General features: G+C 43.9%; 1 protein-coding gene across 2 annotated transcripts in view; it reads right to left on the bottom strand.

Moving 5' to 3' along the window:
• Positions 1-10,877: 10,877 nt before the first annotated feature.
• Ide (insulin degrading enzyme) overlaps positions 10,878-12,833 on the bottom strand; it is an 86,776-nt gene continuing 84,820 nt past the window's right edge. For both annotated transcript variants that reach the window (XM_051199577.1, XM_051199578.1), the window contains exons 23-25: positions 12,329-12,401; positions 11,785-11,852; positions 10,878-11,133 (exon numbers count right to left, since the gene is read on the bottom strand). In XM_051199577.1, the coding sequence (XP_051055534.1) occupies positions 11,038-11,133; positions 11,785-11,852; positions 12,329-12,401 (237 nt within the window). In that variant the 3' untranslated portion in view covers positions 10,878-11,037. The remainder of the gene's footprint in view (positions 11,134-11,784; positions 11,853-12,328; positions 12,402-12,833) is intronic.

The following is a 12,833-nucleotide window of genomic DNA, read 5'->3' as shown; positions in this document are numbered from 1 at the left end:
CAAACAAAAAACAAAAATAAAACCACAGAGGCAGGGGATGGATCTGTAACACTGAAAAGCACATGTAAGAAAACAGAGACTTGAAAAAAGAAAACAAAACAGGCCTGGGAAGGAGGGGGGAATGTGAGAGAGTATGGTGGGGGAGGGCAGGGGGAGGAGTGTAGGAGAGAGGGTTGATGATGTAATCTTTGCTTAGTATGCACAGAACCACCAGGGGTTCGATCCCCACTAGGACACAAATTGGACATGGTGGCACAGTTTATCTCAGCACCTGGGAGACAAAATTCATACCTCATCTACATAGCGCTTTGAGACCAGCTCAGGATACATAAATCCTGTCTACAAAGAAACAAAACCAAAACCAAACAACAAGAATATAAGCCCAAAACAAGCAAAAGAAAAAAATCATACAAAAGCAATACAGGAAAGTAATGGAGAAATTGGGTCTTCTGAAAAGATAAAGCAACCCGCTCTCGTGGTTAACAAAGAAAATGAGAAAAGATGCAAGCTTCTATTATTGGAAACGGAAGAGAGTACATCAGTCCTACCCACAGCATTTTTCCTTTGTGGTGTGTGTGTGTGTGTGTTACATGTGTACCATGGCTTGCACATGCAGGTCAGAGGGCAACATGTTGGAATCAGTAGTTTCCTTCTACCATGTGGTTCTGAGGGTCAAATTCAGGTCACCAGGTTTTGATAAATACATGAGGAATCTCACAAACAGTTCTCCACTTTCAACCTCAGTGTAGAGGAAATGGGCCTTGGCCAGGAGTGGTGCCTCACATCAGTTATCCCAGCCTGGGAAACATGAGTTCCAGGCCAGTCTAGCCTGTAGAGTAAGACCCTATCATAAATAAAGGGAGAGCAAAAGGAGAGAATGAAGGGAGCAGCCAGTTCCGTGAAAGACAGCATCCACCAACCCTCATTGAAAGAGAAATCAATGGGTAGTCACATGACTATATTGAAAATTGCACAACCAATAGCTTTCCAAATAGATGGCATCAAGTAGTCTTATGGGTAAAGTCCAACAGATAGGCAAGAAAGAAATAGTTCCACTTGTCCGAAGTTGGAGGAATAGACAATCTGTGAGCTGGTACAGTTAGTGAATTCTGACTTTGGGATGTTTGTGTTAATCCCTAATCCTAATGCTATTGCAAGAGTTGATTAGGATGTAAGGGGTCCTCCCTTTTGGCTGGAATTAGATCTTTAAACATAGGCTGGGAATGTGGCTGTGTTGGTAGAGGGCTTGTCTAGCAAGCCTGGAGCCATGGGTTCAATCCCCAGCACTATGGAAACCAGACAAGATAGCAAGTACCTGAAACTCCACCAGGAAGGCCAGAAATTCAAGGTCATCTTTGGCTGTAAAGTGAGTTCTAGGTCAGCTACTTTGCATGAGACTGTTCCCCCAAAATGGATTTCACAGCACTATGAAAATCAGTGGAGGTGTAACTCGAATTCTAAGTGGTCTTAATAATAAAAACCCAGAGTCAGATATAGGGGTAAATAAATGCTCAAAGATCAGAGAGAACAAGGAGCCACTTCTTAACTAGCCACCTCCTCAGCCTGAAAAGGGGGTGAGTCTTTACCTTTGTCTGCCTTATATTCCTCTCTCCACCCAATCATATCGCTGTTTCTTCCTCCCCGGTGCTGGAATTAAAGGTGTATACCTTTAATGTTTGGCCTCTATGGTTAACTAGTAGCTAGCTCTGCACTCTGATCTCCAGGCAAGCTTTATTTGTTAGAGCACAAGCAAACTATTATCAAATGAAGGTTTTTCAAAAAACTAAAATTAGAACTTCCATATCACCCAGCTCTATCTGTCATTCCCAGGCACATACCCAAAGGAGTCTATATTCTGCCATAGAGACACTTGGACACTCATGTTCATTGCTACTCTATTCACAATAGCAAGTAAATGGAATCAGCCTAGATGTCCATCAACAGATCAGTGGATAATGAAAATTTGGTAGGTATACACAAGGGAATTTTACTCAACTCTAAAGAAAGATGAAAACTATAAAACTTGTAGGAAAACAGATGTAGCTAGAAAATATTTTATTGTTTTGGGAGGTGTAAGTGTGGAGGTCAGAGGACAACTTTTGGGAGTTGGACATCAAACTCATGGGGATCGAACTTTGTTGCCAGGCTTGTCAACTGAGTGTTTTTACCCTCTGAGCCATCTCACTGGCCTGAAAATATACTAAGGGAGAAAATCCAGGTGCAGCAGACTAACACTTGGTCCCAGAGCCTTGTCAGTCCCAAAATAACACACAGAGATGCTGTATTAATTATGAAACCGTTGGCTAGTTACTGGCGTTTCTTATTGGCTGGCACTGTTTCAAATATCAACTCATTTCTATTAATCTAAGTATTTTCACATGATCTTATCTGACCGGAGAGAGGGTCCGGACCTCTTCTCTCACATCCTACATCTTGACTCCTCTTTACTACTTCTCCCAGAATCCTCCTTGTCTCCTAGTCCCGCCTACCTTACCTTCCTATTTGCCAACAGTGCTTTATTCATTAACCAATAAGAAAATATTTACAGAATGACATCTCCCATCATCAATGTATCCTTTTTATCATGTTTTTTAGAGAAGGGTGTCTATGTGGCCCTGACTATTCTGGAACTCACTCTGTAGACCACACTGGCCTCAAACTCAAGAGATCTGCCTGCCTCTGCTTCCTGAGTGCTGGGACTAAAGGTGTGCACCACCACTCATATGTATCCCAACTTCTAATTTGGGAGTTTGTGTATTTATATGAAAGTGAGTGTGAGCAGAACTTGGAAAGGGGAGAAAAAAGGCTTTAAAGGAGGGAGAAAAAGGTAATAGAATACACATGATGTGAAAATAAGAGCTGGAATACTGGGGATAGAAGGAGGAAAATGCCAGTACTAGAGGTGGGCTGGGTACTGTAGCTCAGTGGAGGAAGGAGCGCTTGCTTACCACGTGAGTCCTTGTGTTCAGCGCCAAGCACCAAATGAATGGAGGGGCCTTGCTAATACAATGAAGCTCTCCTTTCCATTAGGACCACTTACTGCTCTTACAGAGGACCTGGGTTTGCTTTCCAGCATCTGCATGACATCTCAGGACCATCTATAATCCAAGTTCCAGGGATCTGTCACCACCACATGCAAGTGGTGCACATATATACATGCAGGCAAGTGCTCATACACATACAATAAACCTTTAAAATATTTTAATAGGGTTCATTCATTAGCATAAAATGAGAAACTCCTAGAAAATATGTAGGTTAAAAAAAAAAAAAAAAGGCCCCCTTGTGAGTCAGGCATGGTATCACAGCCTGTGAGAGGCAGATGCAGAGGATCAATACCTCAAGGCTAGTCTCAGCCATGTGGCAGATTTTATGTAAACTTCAGCTAGCTGAGACCATGGGGGTGGGAGGAGCCATGGGGTCAGGTGGTGGTTTTAGATAAAGTTGTCTGGTGGCAGCATGGTCAGGGGAGCTGTACAAAGCTTGGCATCAAGGAGTAATGCTGGGCTCAAGTGGAAGATGCTGACAGCCTGGGGATCGGGAGGAGGCTGAAGCACTCTCAGGATACCGAGTAGGTAAGGAGGGAAAGGGACTGGAGACAGTGACCCTAGGACACTCAGTTTCCTGGTTAGTGTCTGGGAGGACCCTGCATGCTGGGGTGACATGTGCACCACTACACACATGTAGTGTGTCACTACACACATACAGACCACTAGACACGGTTTTCTGCTGTCTGGTTTGTTTGTTTCTGTCTGCTGCCTGTGCATTTGGTCATAGAAACGATCTGTGAGACTTGATCTGGCTCCTCCCCTGATGTAATCACAGGTTGAGATAGGTGGAATAAAGGAACAGCTTAGGGTTGTTGTTCCCCCCCCCCCTTTGTTTTGAATAGTTCTGCCCACAAAGAAATTCAGTCTATAATCAACGGGACACGTCAAGCTATGTGTCTTCTGTCCTTGGGATCCACATGGTGGAAAGTCCTCCTTTGACCTCCATCACAAGTGTTCCCTCCCCAACATGAAAAAAAAAAAAGTTTAAAAAGTAAACAAATATCCCGATGTGGTGGTGCATGCCTTTAATCCCAGCATCTGGGAGGTGAAGGCAGGTTGGTTGCTGTGTGTTCAAGGCCAGCCTGATCTGTACACAGGGTTCCAGGTCAGCCAGGGCTACACAATGATATCGTATCTCAAAATAAATAGAACTTCTGTCCTGAAGCTAACCCACCAGTTGTGTTAATATTTGACAATACACTTAATTGGAAATCAAGGTTCAAAGGTCAGAAACTCAACTTTCACCACCCCCAAAGGGAGAAAAGAAAATAAACAAATAAATAAATAAAAGAAACCACCTGAGGTTGGTGTTAAGTTTGAGCAAACACTCCGGGGGAGGAGCTTGAGTGAGTGGGGAGGCAGAAGCAAAGCACGGGACAGGGACACTTCCGGGGGGGGGGGGTAGAGGCCTGCACAGTGTGGCGGGCTTAGGGAAAGCCTGTGCTTGTGTCTGGAGACCCCAGAGCTCGGGGCAAACAGTAGCAGAGAGTCAGATGAGAAGGCCATCTGTCACTCCAGGGTTCGTGGTTGGGTGATGCTAGGTGATTGTGTGTGTGTGAGAGAGAGACGTGTGTGGTGTGTATGATGTCTGTGTGTAGTGTATATTCGCATGTGCTTGTGTCCCTTGTGTCCCTTGTGTCCCTTGTCTCACCCTCTGGGCCACTCCTCCCTAGTCCTGGCCACCTCCTGTTGGCCTACCATAAATTAAAAGGTATGGTTGGTTTCCACCGGGGGTTGAAATATGTAGTTTCTTTCCATCTGTTAGCTTACAGGGGTGGGGTTGGGGTGGGTTGTAATGTACCAAACAGGCTCAGATGCTTCTGGAAGGCACGCCCCTCTCTTGGGCCTGTGCTATGAGGCATGCGCAGCTCAGACCCTTGATGGCTCTGCTTCTTGCTTTCCGTCCCAGGTCGGCGCTCCACAAGACACACCCCACTCTGCATGCATGCCCTACACGGGAGTCCAACCCAACACGCTAACATCATGAAGGATCAAGTAGCAATAATTTTATCCTCAAACGTAAGCCTGTCCAACAGTGGCTCTCAAAACCTAGTTCATACCTCCGTAATCCCCATAGACATAGTCACTGCTTAGAGTGGTCACCAAGAAAGGACCCCGAGCCTTTCTGCCATCCTTAGTGGTGGCCTTTGACCTCACACTTGTCATCTATCTCAGGGACAGTGATGGCTGCTGCACCTCAGGAGGATGGGGTAGAGGGCAGGAGGGAGGGGCACGGGAGTAAAAGTTCTTGAGCAGAGGCTTTGGAGTGGCTTTCCCCTAAATCCCATTATCCATCTCCACTTACCTACAAGGGAGCAAAGGGTCAGACAGATCAAGTTACCTAACAGCCTGGAGAGGGAGTGGGGATGGGTACCTTAATAAGTAAGGCATGGAGGTAAAATGAGAGCATGTGCTAAGCCTACGGAATGAGCAAGACCCAGGGCTTGGGGGGGAGGTGACACGCAGGGTCCCCATTACATATATAGTAATATATATGTTATATATATATATGTATATACACACCTACATATATATGTGTGTATGTGTATATATATATATATTTTTTTTTTTTTTTCAAAAAGAGGACACTAGGTCTCATTATAGATGGTTTGTGAGCTACCATATGGTTGCTGGGAAATGAAATTCAGGACCTTTGGAAGAGCAGCCAGAGTTCTTAGCCACTGAGTCATCTCTCCAGAGCCAGGATCCCAATTTTGAAGTGAGTTTTTCTGGTCAGCTTTTTTGACAGCTGAACAAGGAAATAGTATCTGTAGATACAATTTCATGTAATTAGAATAATTACAATACATTTGTAGCAATGCATTATTTTAAAGTCAGCTTCTTTTTTTTTCAAGGATGACAATAATTTCTATGGAGGGCAAACAACAGGATCAAGAATAATTTCATCAGCCAGGCAGTGGTGGCAGACGCCTTTAATCCCAGCACTTGGAAGACAGAGGCAGGTGGATCTCTGTGAGTTTGAGACCAGCCTGGTCCACAGAGCTAATTCCAGGACAGGCTCCAAAGCTACGGAGATACCCTGTCTCGAAAAGCAAGCAAACAAACAAAAAAAAGAAAGGAAAGAAAGAAAAAAGAAATTTCACCTACCTTTTTTTTTTTTTTTTGACTAGGTTTTGCTATGTAATTCCAGCTAGACTAAAACTTGCAACCCTCCTGCCTCAACCTCATAAATTCTGGGATTATGGATGTGCATACTCGGTTCTTGCTACATTTTTGACCTGATTGGTATATTACATAGATTGGAGTTGGCATTGAAACCAGGTTTTGTGTGGAGCACTTTTCACGGAAGTATTTGTCTCCATCTGGTGGACAGTGTTGGATTTGCACTCCTCCCCAGGCTAGTTCAATCAGAATGACTAAAATAAGACCAACATCCAAAAACAACAACAAAAAAAGAGAGGTATGGTGACACAAACCTTTAATCACAGCACTTAGGAGGCAGAGACAGGCAAATATCTGTGAGTTCGAGACTAGCTTAGGATAAACAGCGAGACCTCAAAAAAAAAAAAAAAAAAAAAAAAAGTGGCTGGCACCATAACTTGCTGACAAGTCCAAGACCTGTGATCATTCCCTGGGACTCTCATGATGGAAAGAGGACCGACCACTCTTGGGTTATGTCTGATCTCCACACTAGTGTCGTAACTCCTCACACACAGATTTTTTTTTTTTTTTTTTTTTAAAGCTAGGTGTGATGGAGCTTGCTGGCCAAACAGCATGACTTAACCTGGAAGTCCCAGGTCAGTAAGGGCATTCATTGATGGTGCAGGCCTTTAGTCCCAGCACTCAGGAGGCAGAGGCAAGTGGATCTCTGTGAGTTCGAGACCAGCCTGTTCTACAGAGCGAGTTCCAGGTCATGCTCCAAAGCCACAGAAAAACCCTGTCTCAAAAAACCAAAATAGTTCTTAAAAACAAGTTGGAAAGCACCTGAGGAGAAGAATGGCACCAGACTTCTGAAAGACACACGTGCACTCACACCATTACGTTAAAACATTAAAGAATTAAAAATAATTAAAATTTCACAGTTGATCTCAGAGTCCCCAGAGATGGAGACAGACGAATTCACTCTTGGTGAAGACGCTGAAGTGTCTCTCCGGCCTCCGTGAGGCCGTGTTACATATTCACATGCACTCACTTGTGCCACAAAATTCAGAGTAGATTCCTTGTGCTTTTGTTTGCTTTTTAAAAAAATTTTAAATGTTTTATGTCTATTGGTGTTTTGCCTGCATGAATATCTGTGTGAGGATGTTGGGTTCCCTAGACGGGTAGTTACAGTTTTAAGCCACCATGTGGGTGAAGTGAATTGAACTTGGGTCCTTTGAAAGAGCTGTCAGTGCCCTTAACCGCTAAGCCATCTCTCCAGCCCCTTGTTTGCTTCTTAAAGATAGATTCTTCCTACACAGTCGTGTCTCCCATTTCCCTGTTGCTGGGATTACAGGCAGACACAGCCAGACCCAGCTGGGGACAAACTCCAGGATTTGTGTTTCTCACCTCCAATGTGTATCAGCATCTCCAGAAACATCCATATGAGCTTTAGAAAAACTGGCTATGCTCATCTTTGTATGTGCCAACCATTAAGGACCCTACATAAAGGAACCCTCAACTCCTCTTTGAGAACATACATGTTAGCCACATGGCAGCCCAGGCTTGTCATCTGAACACTAGGAGGGAGGAGGTAGGAGTGTTCAAGGATCGAGGCCAGTCTGAATTCCGGGTCAGCCCTCAGAGAAAAGCATCTCATTTTGTCCCCACCGTGCCCTCTTAGAAACAGGATCTCAATGTATAGTCCTGGCTAGTTTGGAACTCACTCCACAGACCAGGCTGTCCTCAAACTCAAGAGGTCTGCCTGCCTCTAACTCTGTTGGGCATGAGCTGCCACATCAACTCCTTTTGCAATTTTTGGAGACAGGGTCTTACCATGAGCTCTAAGAATAACATTTCCATGCTTCCCTAGTTTGAAAACTTCCTGTGACCTCCATGCTCTGTCAGCCTGCAGTCGTGACTTGGTTGTACACCCGCTGTAGCTGGTGACAGTTTTAGTATGTACCTTTCCATGTTCTGGTAGCGCTACCCTTACATTTTCATTCTTTGAGTTACTGAAACATTTACATGTTGAAACATTGGTTTGTTGGCCTTCTTCTTATCCTCGTATCTTGTTAATAGCAGCTTTGAAGATTCCTTGTGATTTTGGGCTTGTGACCATGTTTTACATTTCCCAGCGCTGACACCTTGCTGCACTGCCTAGGATCTCGGACACAAGAGGGACGAGAAGAGGTGTTCTCATGAAGGCCTCAGGAGAAGGGCCTGTCCTTCAGTAAATGCTAGCTGTGTCGATTTCATAAAGTTCCCTAGTGGGGCGGAGGTGGGCACACTTTGCTGACACTTTCATCATTAGCTTCCTAAAACACTCTCATTAATTTACCGAAATGGTCGCATGCTGTTTTTCTCTCTATTCTGATACTATGATAAATAATACCAATCGAGTAGAGAAGGGTTCCCTTCTGTATCTCCTAGAATGTTAATGTAAAATGATATAATTTCCTGCTCTAATTGAGTGTGTGCCCTGGGGAGAAGGGCTTTCACTATGAGCTCACTCTTTGATGATGGATAATCAAACCTTCATTTCTTTTCATCTGTCTGGGTGACTTGCTTTTGTGTCAGTGACATGGCTCAACAACAGTTTGGTCTCTCACAACAAGGCTCCTATTTTACAAAAGTTTTCTACTTGTAAGAGTCTGAAACTGAGCTACTTTAGCAAACAAGACACCAACATATGCACATACATGTGTATGCACACAAATATACAGTAATCCATTGCTTTCTGCAACAGAGTAACAGAAACAAGAAATCCTGTCAGATCATGGTGCTGAGGGTGGGCACGATTTCACACAAACTATAAAGTGATCTAACACAGGCAGTTTCGGTTCAGGAGATTTATTGTAAACAGGGTAACCCTAGGACCTACCATACTGGCAGAGTCACATGCTTTTACACGCCAACTGATTAAAGACTTTTTACATCTCTGGTAACTCATGACTTTTTCACAAATCTCGCTTGCTAAGCTTGAGTACATGGCAGTCTCTGGTTAGTCTGTCCTTGTTCATGGACCACAACCTGGACCCACTGAGATGAACCTGTCAGGATGCCAAGTGACACAGGAGCTCTGGAGCACACTGAACACCACGGACAGGTTCACGGAAGCAACACGGGATTGTTTTCCCATCTCTTCAAGTGCCTTTTCTCATACAAAAGGCATGGTTTTAACTGCATCCATCTTTTAAAAAAGAGCTAAGTTACTCAACGGCATGTAATCATTGACAGAAAAGGTAGCAGACTGTTATTTGCTTTTACAGTTGATGGAGTCAAATACTCAGGACTAATTTTAGATGTGTCTTGTATATATTTTGCAGTTCGATGAAAAGCTGCATAGTCACGTTGGGCGGGGTGACGCACGCCTAATCCCGGCACTTGAGAAGTGGAGGCAGGAGGATCAGGAGTTCAAAGTCAGCCTTGGCTGCTTGGCCAATTGCTTAGACAAGAAGGAAATGATGACTCACACCTTCTGATGGGATGGACAAAGACAGGTTTCTCATCGGGAGGCTCTAAAACACATGGATAAAAGATAGTCGCAGCACCACGGGGAGGGTGGCCTCCACAGCCACCCAAGGTCACGTTGTTTGGAAAATGGCAAATATGAAAACTTAAGCTGTGAGGAGCCAAGACTACAGCAGAAAATCCTGGCAAATCAAGTCATACGGGGCAGTCAGATATCACTTGGAAACGCCGTTCTGCACTCTGCCTGAGTTGGTGGACAAACAGGGGCGCTTTCTATCACTATTGCCCGTGGGTGAAAACAGCCACGCTTGTTCTTGAAGCAAGTGTTAATAAGAGCAAGTATTTTAAAACAGCTGTTAAATCTACAGGAACATTTTCACCTAAAATAGTATCTTGTGAAAAAAATATTCTTTAAAAGTCCACCCCAGTCATCATCTGTATGTTTATATTCATATATTCAAAAAAATAACACTTAAGGCAAGATGAGACTGGAAGCAGCAGGGGAATTGAGTCTTTTGGAGACTGCTATGCAAGAATGCAGCTGCTTGCATCTCCAAAGAGGTGGCGTTGTATTTGCTGCCTTTTAAGTCCCTCAAAGGGGCAAACGATTTAGTTCACACACTGATGGAAATTATGGGGGGGGGGGTCACAACAGCTGATTAGCATAGTGTGTCTCACACTCTACACAGCAGCGCACATCTGCTGATGGGACACTACAAACCAACTACGAAAAACAGAAACAGAATTCAATGAGAGAGAAAGAACCCACAGGAATCCTGAGAAATCCCGAGCTTGGTGGAAGGCTGACCTGTGTTTCTAGCACTGTAAATCGAGTGCTCTGGGGCTTTCCAGCATTTGACTAAGAAGATTAAAAAACATACCCAAATTTTATAAAAACATTAAAACCATGCCTTAGATAATCAGCAATTTCACTAATAAAAGAAAATGACATTGCTTTGTGCATTATCTGCCAAATGTAATGTTTTCTGTCAATTTACAGGAAACTATCAAATAGAAAACAGATTTGAGGATCGGTTCTTAAAAAGGTAGTCCTTTCTAAATGTTTTGAAGCCTTTTAGAAAAAAGCTCTTCTTTTCTTCAGACAAGTGAGTATTTTACAGAATAAGGAAGAAGGACTCTATTAGGATATCCTTCTTCAGATTAAACAGTTAATATAAGGTGTTTTCTCTTAGGACTAAAAAGGGAAAAAAATTAGGATATTTAAGAGGCATGTATTTTAAAAATATTCTACATCTATAAGATTTTATAATTTTATTACTTTGGGTTTTTAACATTTCTACATAATAACGTCTGATAACTCTTTTCTGTTTGTCTCTCTAATAGCAAGCCAGAAACTACTCAAGTGGCTAAGATTGCTCCCCCGGCCCCGGAAGACACAGGAACGTATCCACTCTCTTCAGAGCTTTGCAGCCATGAAGTTAATATGTGGCTTCACGAGGGGAAACAGGGGCAGGCCACGCTTGAACTCTGTCATGTTATGAACCACTTCAGGCTGAAAAGGAAAAAACAAAACAATTTTCTTTAGTGTTTCATTCAAAAATAAGACTGAACAACAGCAGCTTTTGGCGGGGGCTGCGGTGTCGGGGAGGAGGTGGTGTTTACCACGAGATACCCATACTGCAACCGGGCCAGAGGGGTCATGGACGAGTCTGCAGAGCCCATGGTACATGGGACTCTGGGCCAGAAGAGGACTCTTGGCTTTCACCTGGGCTTACATAGGCTGACTTAACCACTCAGCAAAAGTCTGATGACACTGCCCATTTTCTCACCCTTCAGGTAAATGCTAGACTTTGAAGAGGCACTATAGGAAGGGCCACACACTTTCATTCCAGTAGTCAAATCTGGGAAAGCTATGGCTGGAGGTGGCTTGGTACAGAATGACCCAGTACTTGTGAGGTTGAGGCAGGGGGATTAGGAGTTCAAGCCAGCTTCATCTACACATGAGTTTTAGGCCAGCCTGCGTTACATGACCCCCAAACAAAAGACAACAGAGGCAATGGGCAGAGGCTGAGTGATGGGACATTCGAGAAGACCTGGATGAAGTAGCTTTGACACTAGCGACCCGAACCTCCAGGTTTTCACGTGGTCTGGTGAACAAGCTGCTTTAAGGAGAAGAACTCAGACAATGCCTAACGTTTCTTACTTGTGGCAAGGCTGGTGCTTCTGACAAGTTTATATCATTCTGAGATGGGAACTCTCCAACAACGGGACCTGCAAGGAAACCACAGCTTACTATTTACTCCATACTTGCAACATGAAGAATTTTCAAAAAAAAAAAAAACTAAGATAGACTATAGGTCATTTGAGAAAAATAGGCCACACCAGGCCCTTAACACTTCTCAGGTCCTCCCAAGCTGCTTGTTCCAAGGCCCGAGTTGATGTCCCAAGCACCCGCTCCACGCTGACACCACTGAGTCCCTATAGCCTTGGCCTCAGCAGCTCTAGAGCTCAGGTCAACTTGATTAGACTCTAAGGCTCTGACAGCCACTTTTGGAGATGATGAGTTCTCTACCTCTCCACCCCCCTCCCCTGAACTTCTGCGTCCATGGAACACATGCTGTCTTGTTTATGCTTTCACTTTCTGGTGCTCTGTAAGGTGAGTGACTATGGGAGGGACAACCATCAATCATATGGCTCAACATCAGATGAAAAATGGAATTTTTAAAAGGTCAGTAACCAATACTTACAAGAATCCATCTCCCTGGCAAGAACATGGACGGATACTTTATGTCTCCTTGGTGCGTCCACGGCCAACATTTCCTAAGCACAAAGAAAAAGGTCACTTTCTTATGCTGTTAGGAAACTTAGGACAAAGGACTCTCTGAGGCTCTGAAGAATCAACCAAGTTATACACGAAAAGAAGCTTTCTTTTCTTTCCTCTCAAGTGATTTTACTGTAAAAGATTCAAGGAGGCAGGCAAGACTTAATTTTCTTTTTCCGTGGTGCTTGGAATTGAACCAGGAACCTCATTCATGCCAGGCAGATGTTCTTCCTCTGGGCTATACCCACCCCTAGCACTGCCAAGAGTTATTCCCATTTTATAGATGAGGAAACCAAGACCAAGGGAATTAATCGATTTGCTCAAACTCATAGTTAATATATGCCTGGGATTGCAAACCTATTTCAGTATTTACTAGTGGGGCTTATTAGTACCTTGCAGAATGCTAGCTGGAGGGCAGTAAGACAAGATTC

This window comes from Phodopus roborovskii, unplaced genomic scaffold, assembly GCF_943737965.1.
Source record: "Phodopus roborovskii unplaced genomic scaffold, PHOROB, whole genome shotgun sequence".
NCBI lineage: Eukaryota > Metazoa > Chordata > Mammalia > Rodentia > Cricetidae > Phodopus > Phodopus roborovskii.
Note: the sequence above shows the minus strand (reverse complement) of the source record. Positions and strands in the feature narration are given on the sequence as shown.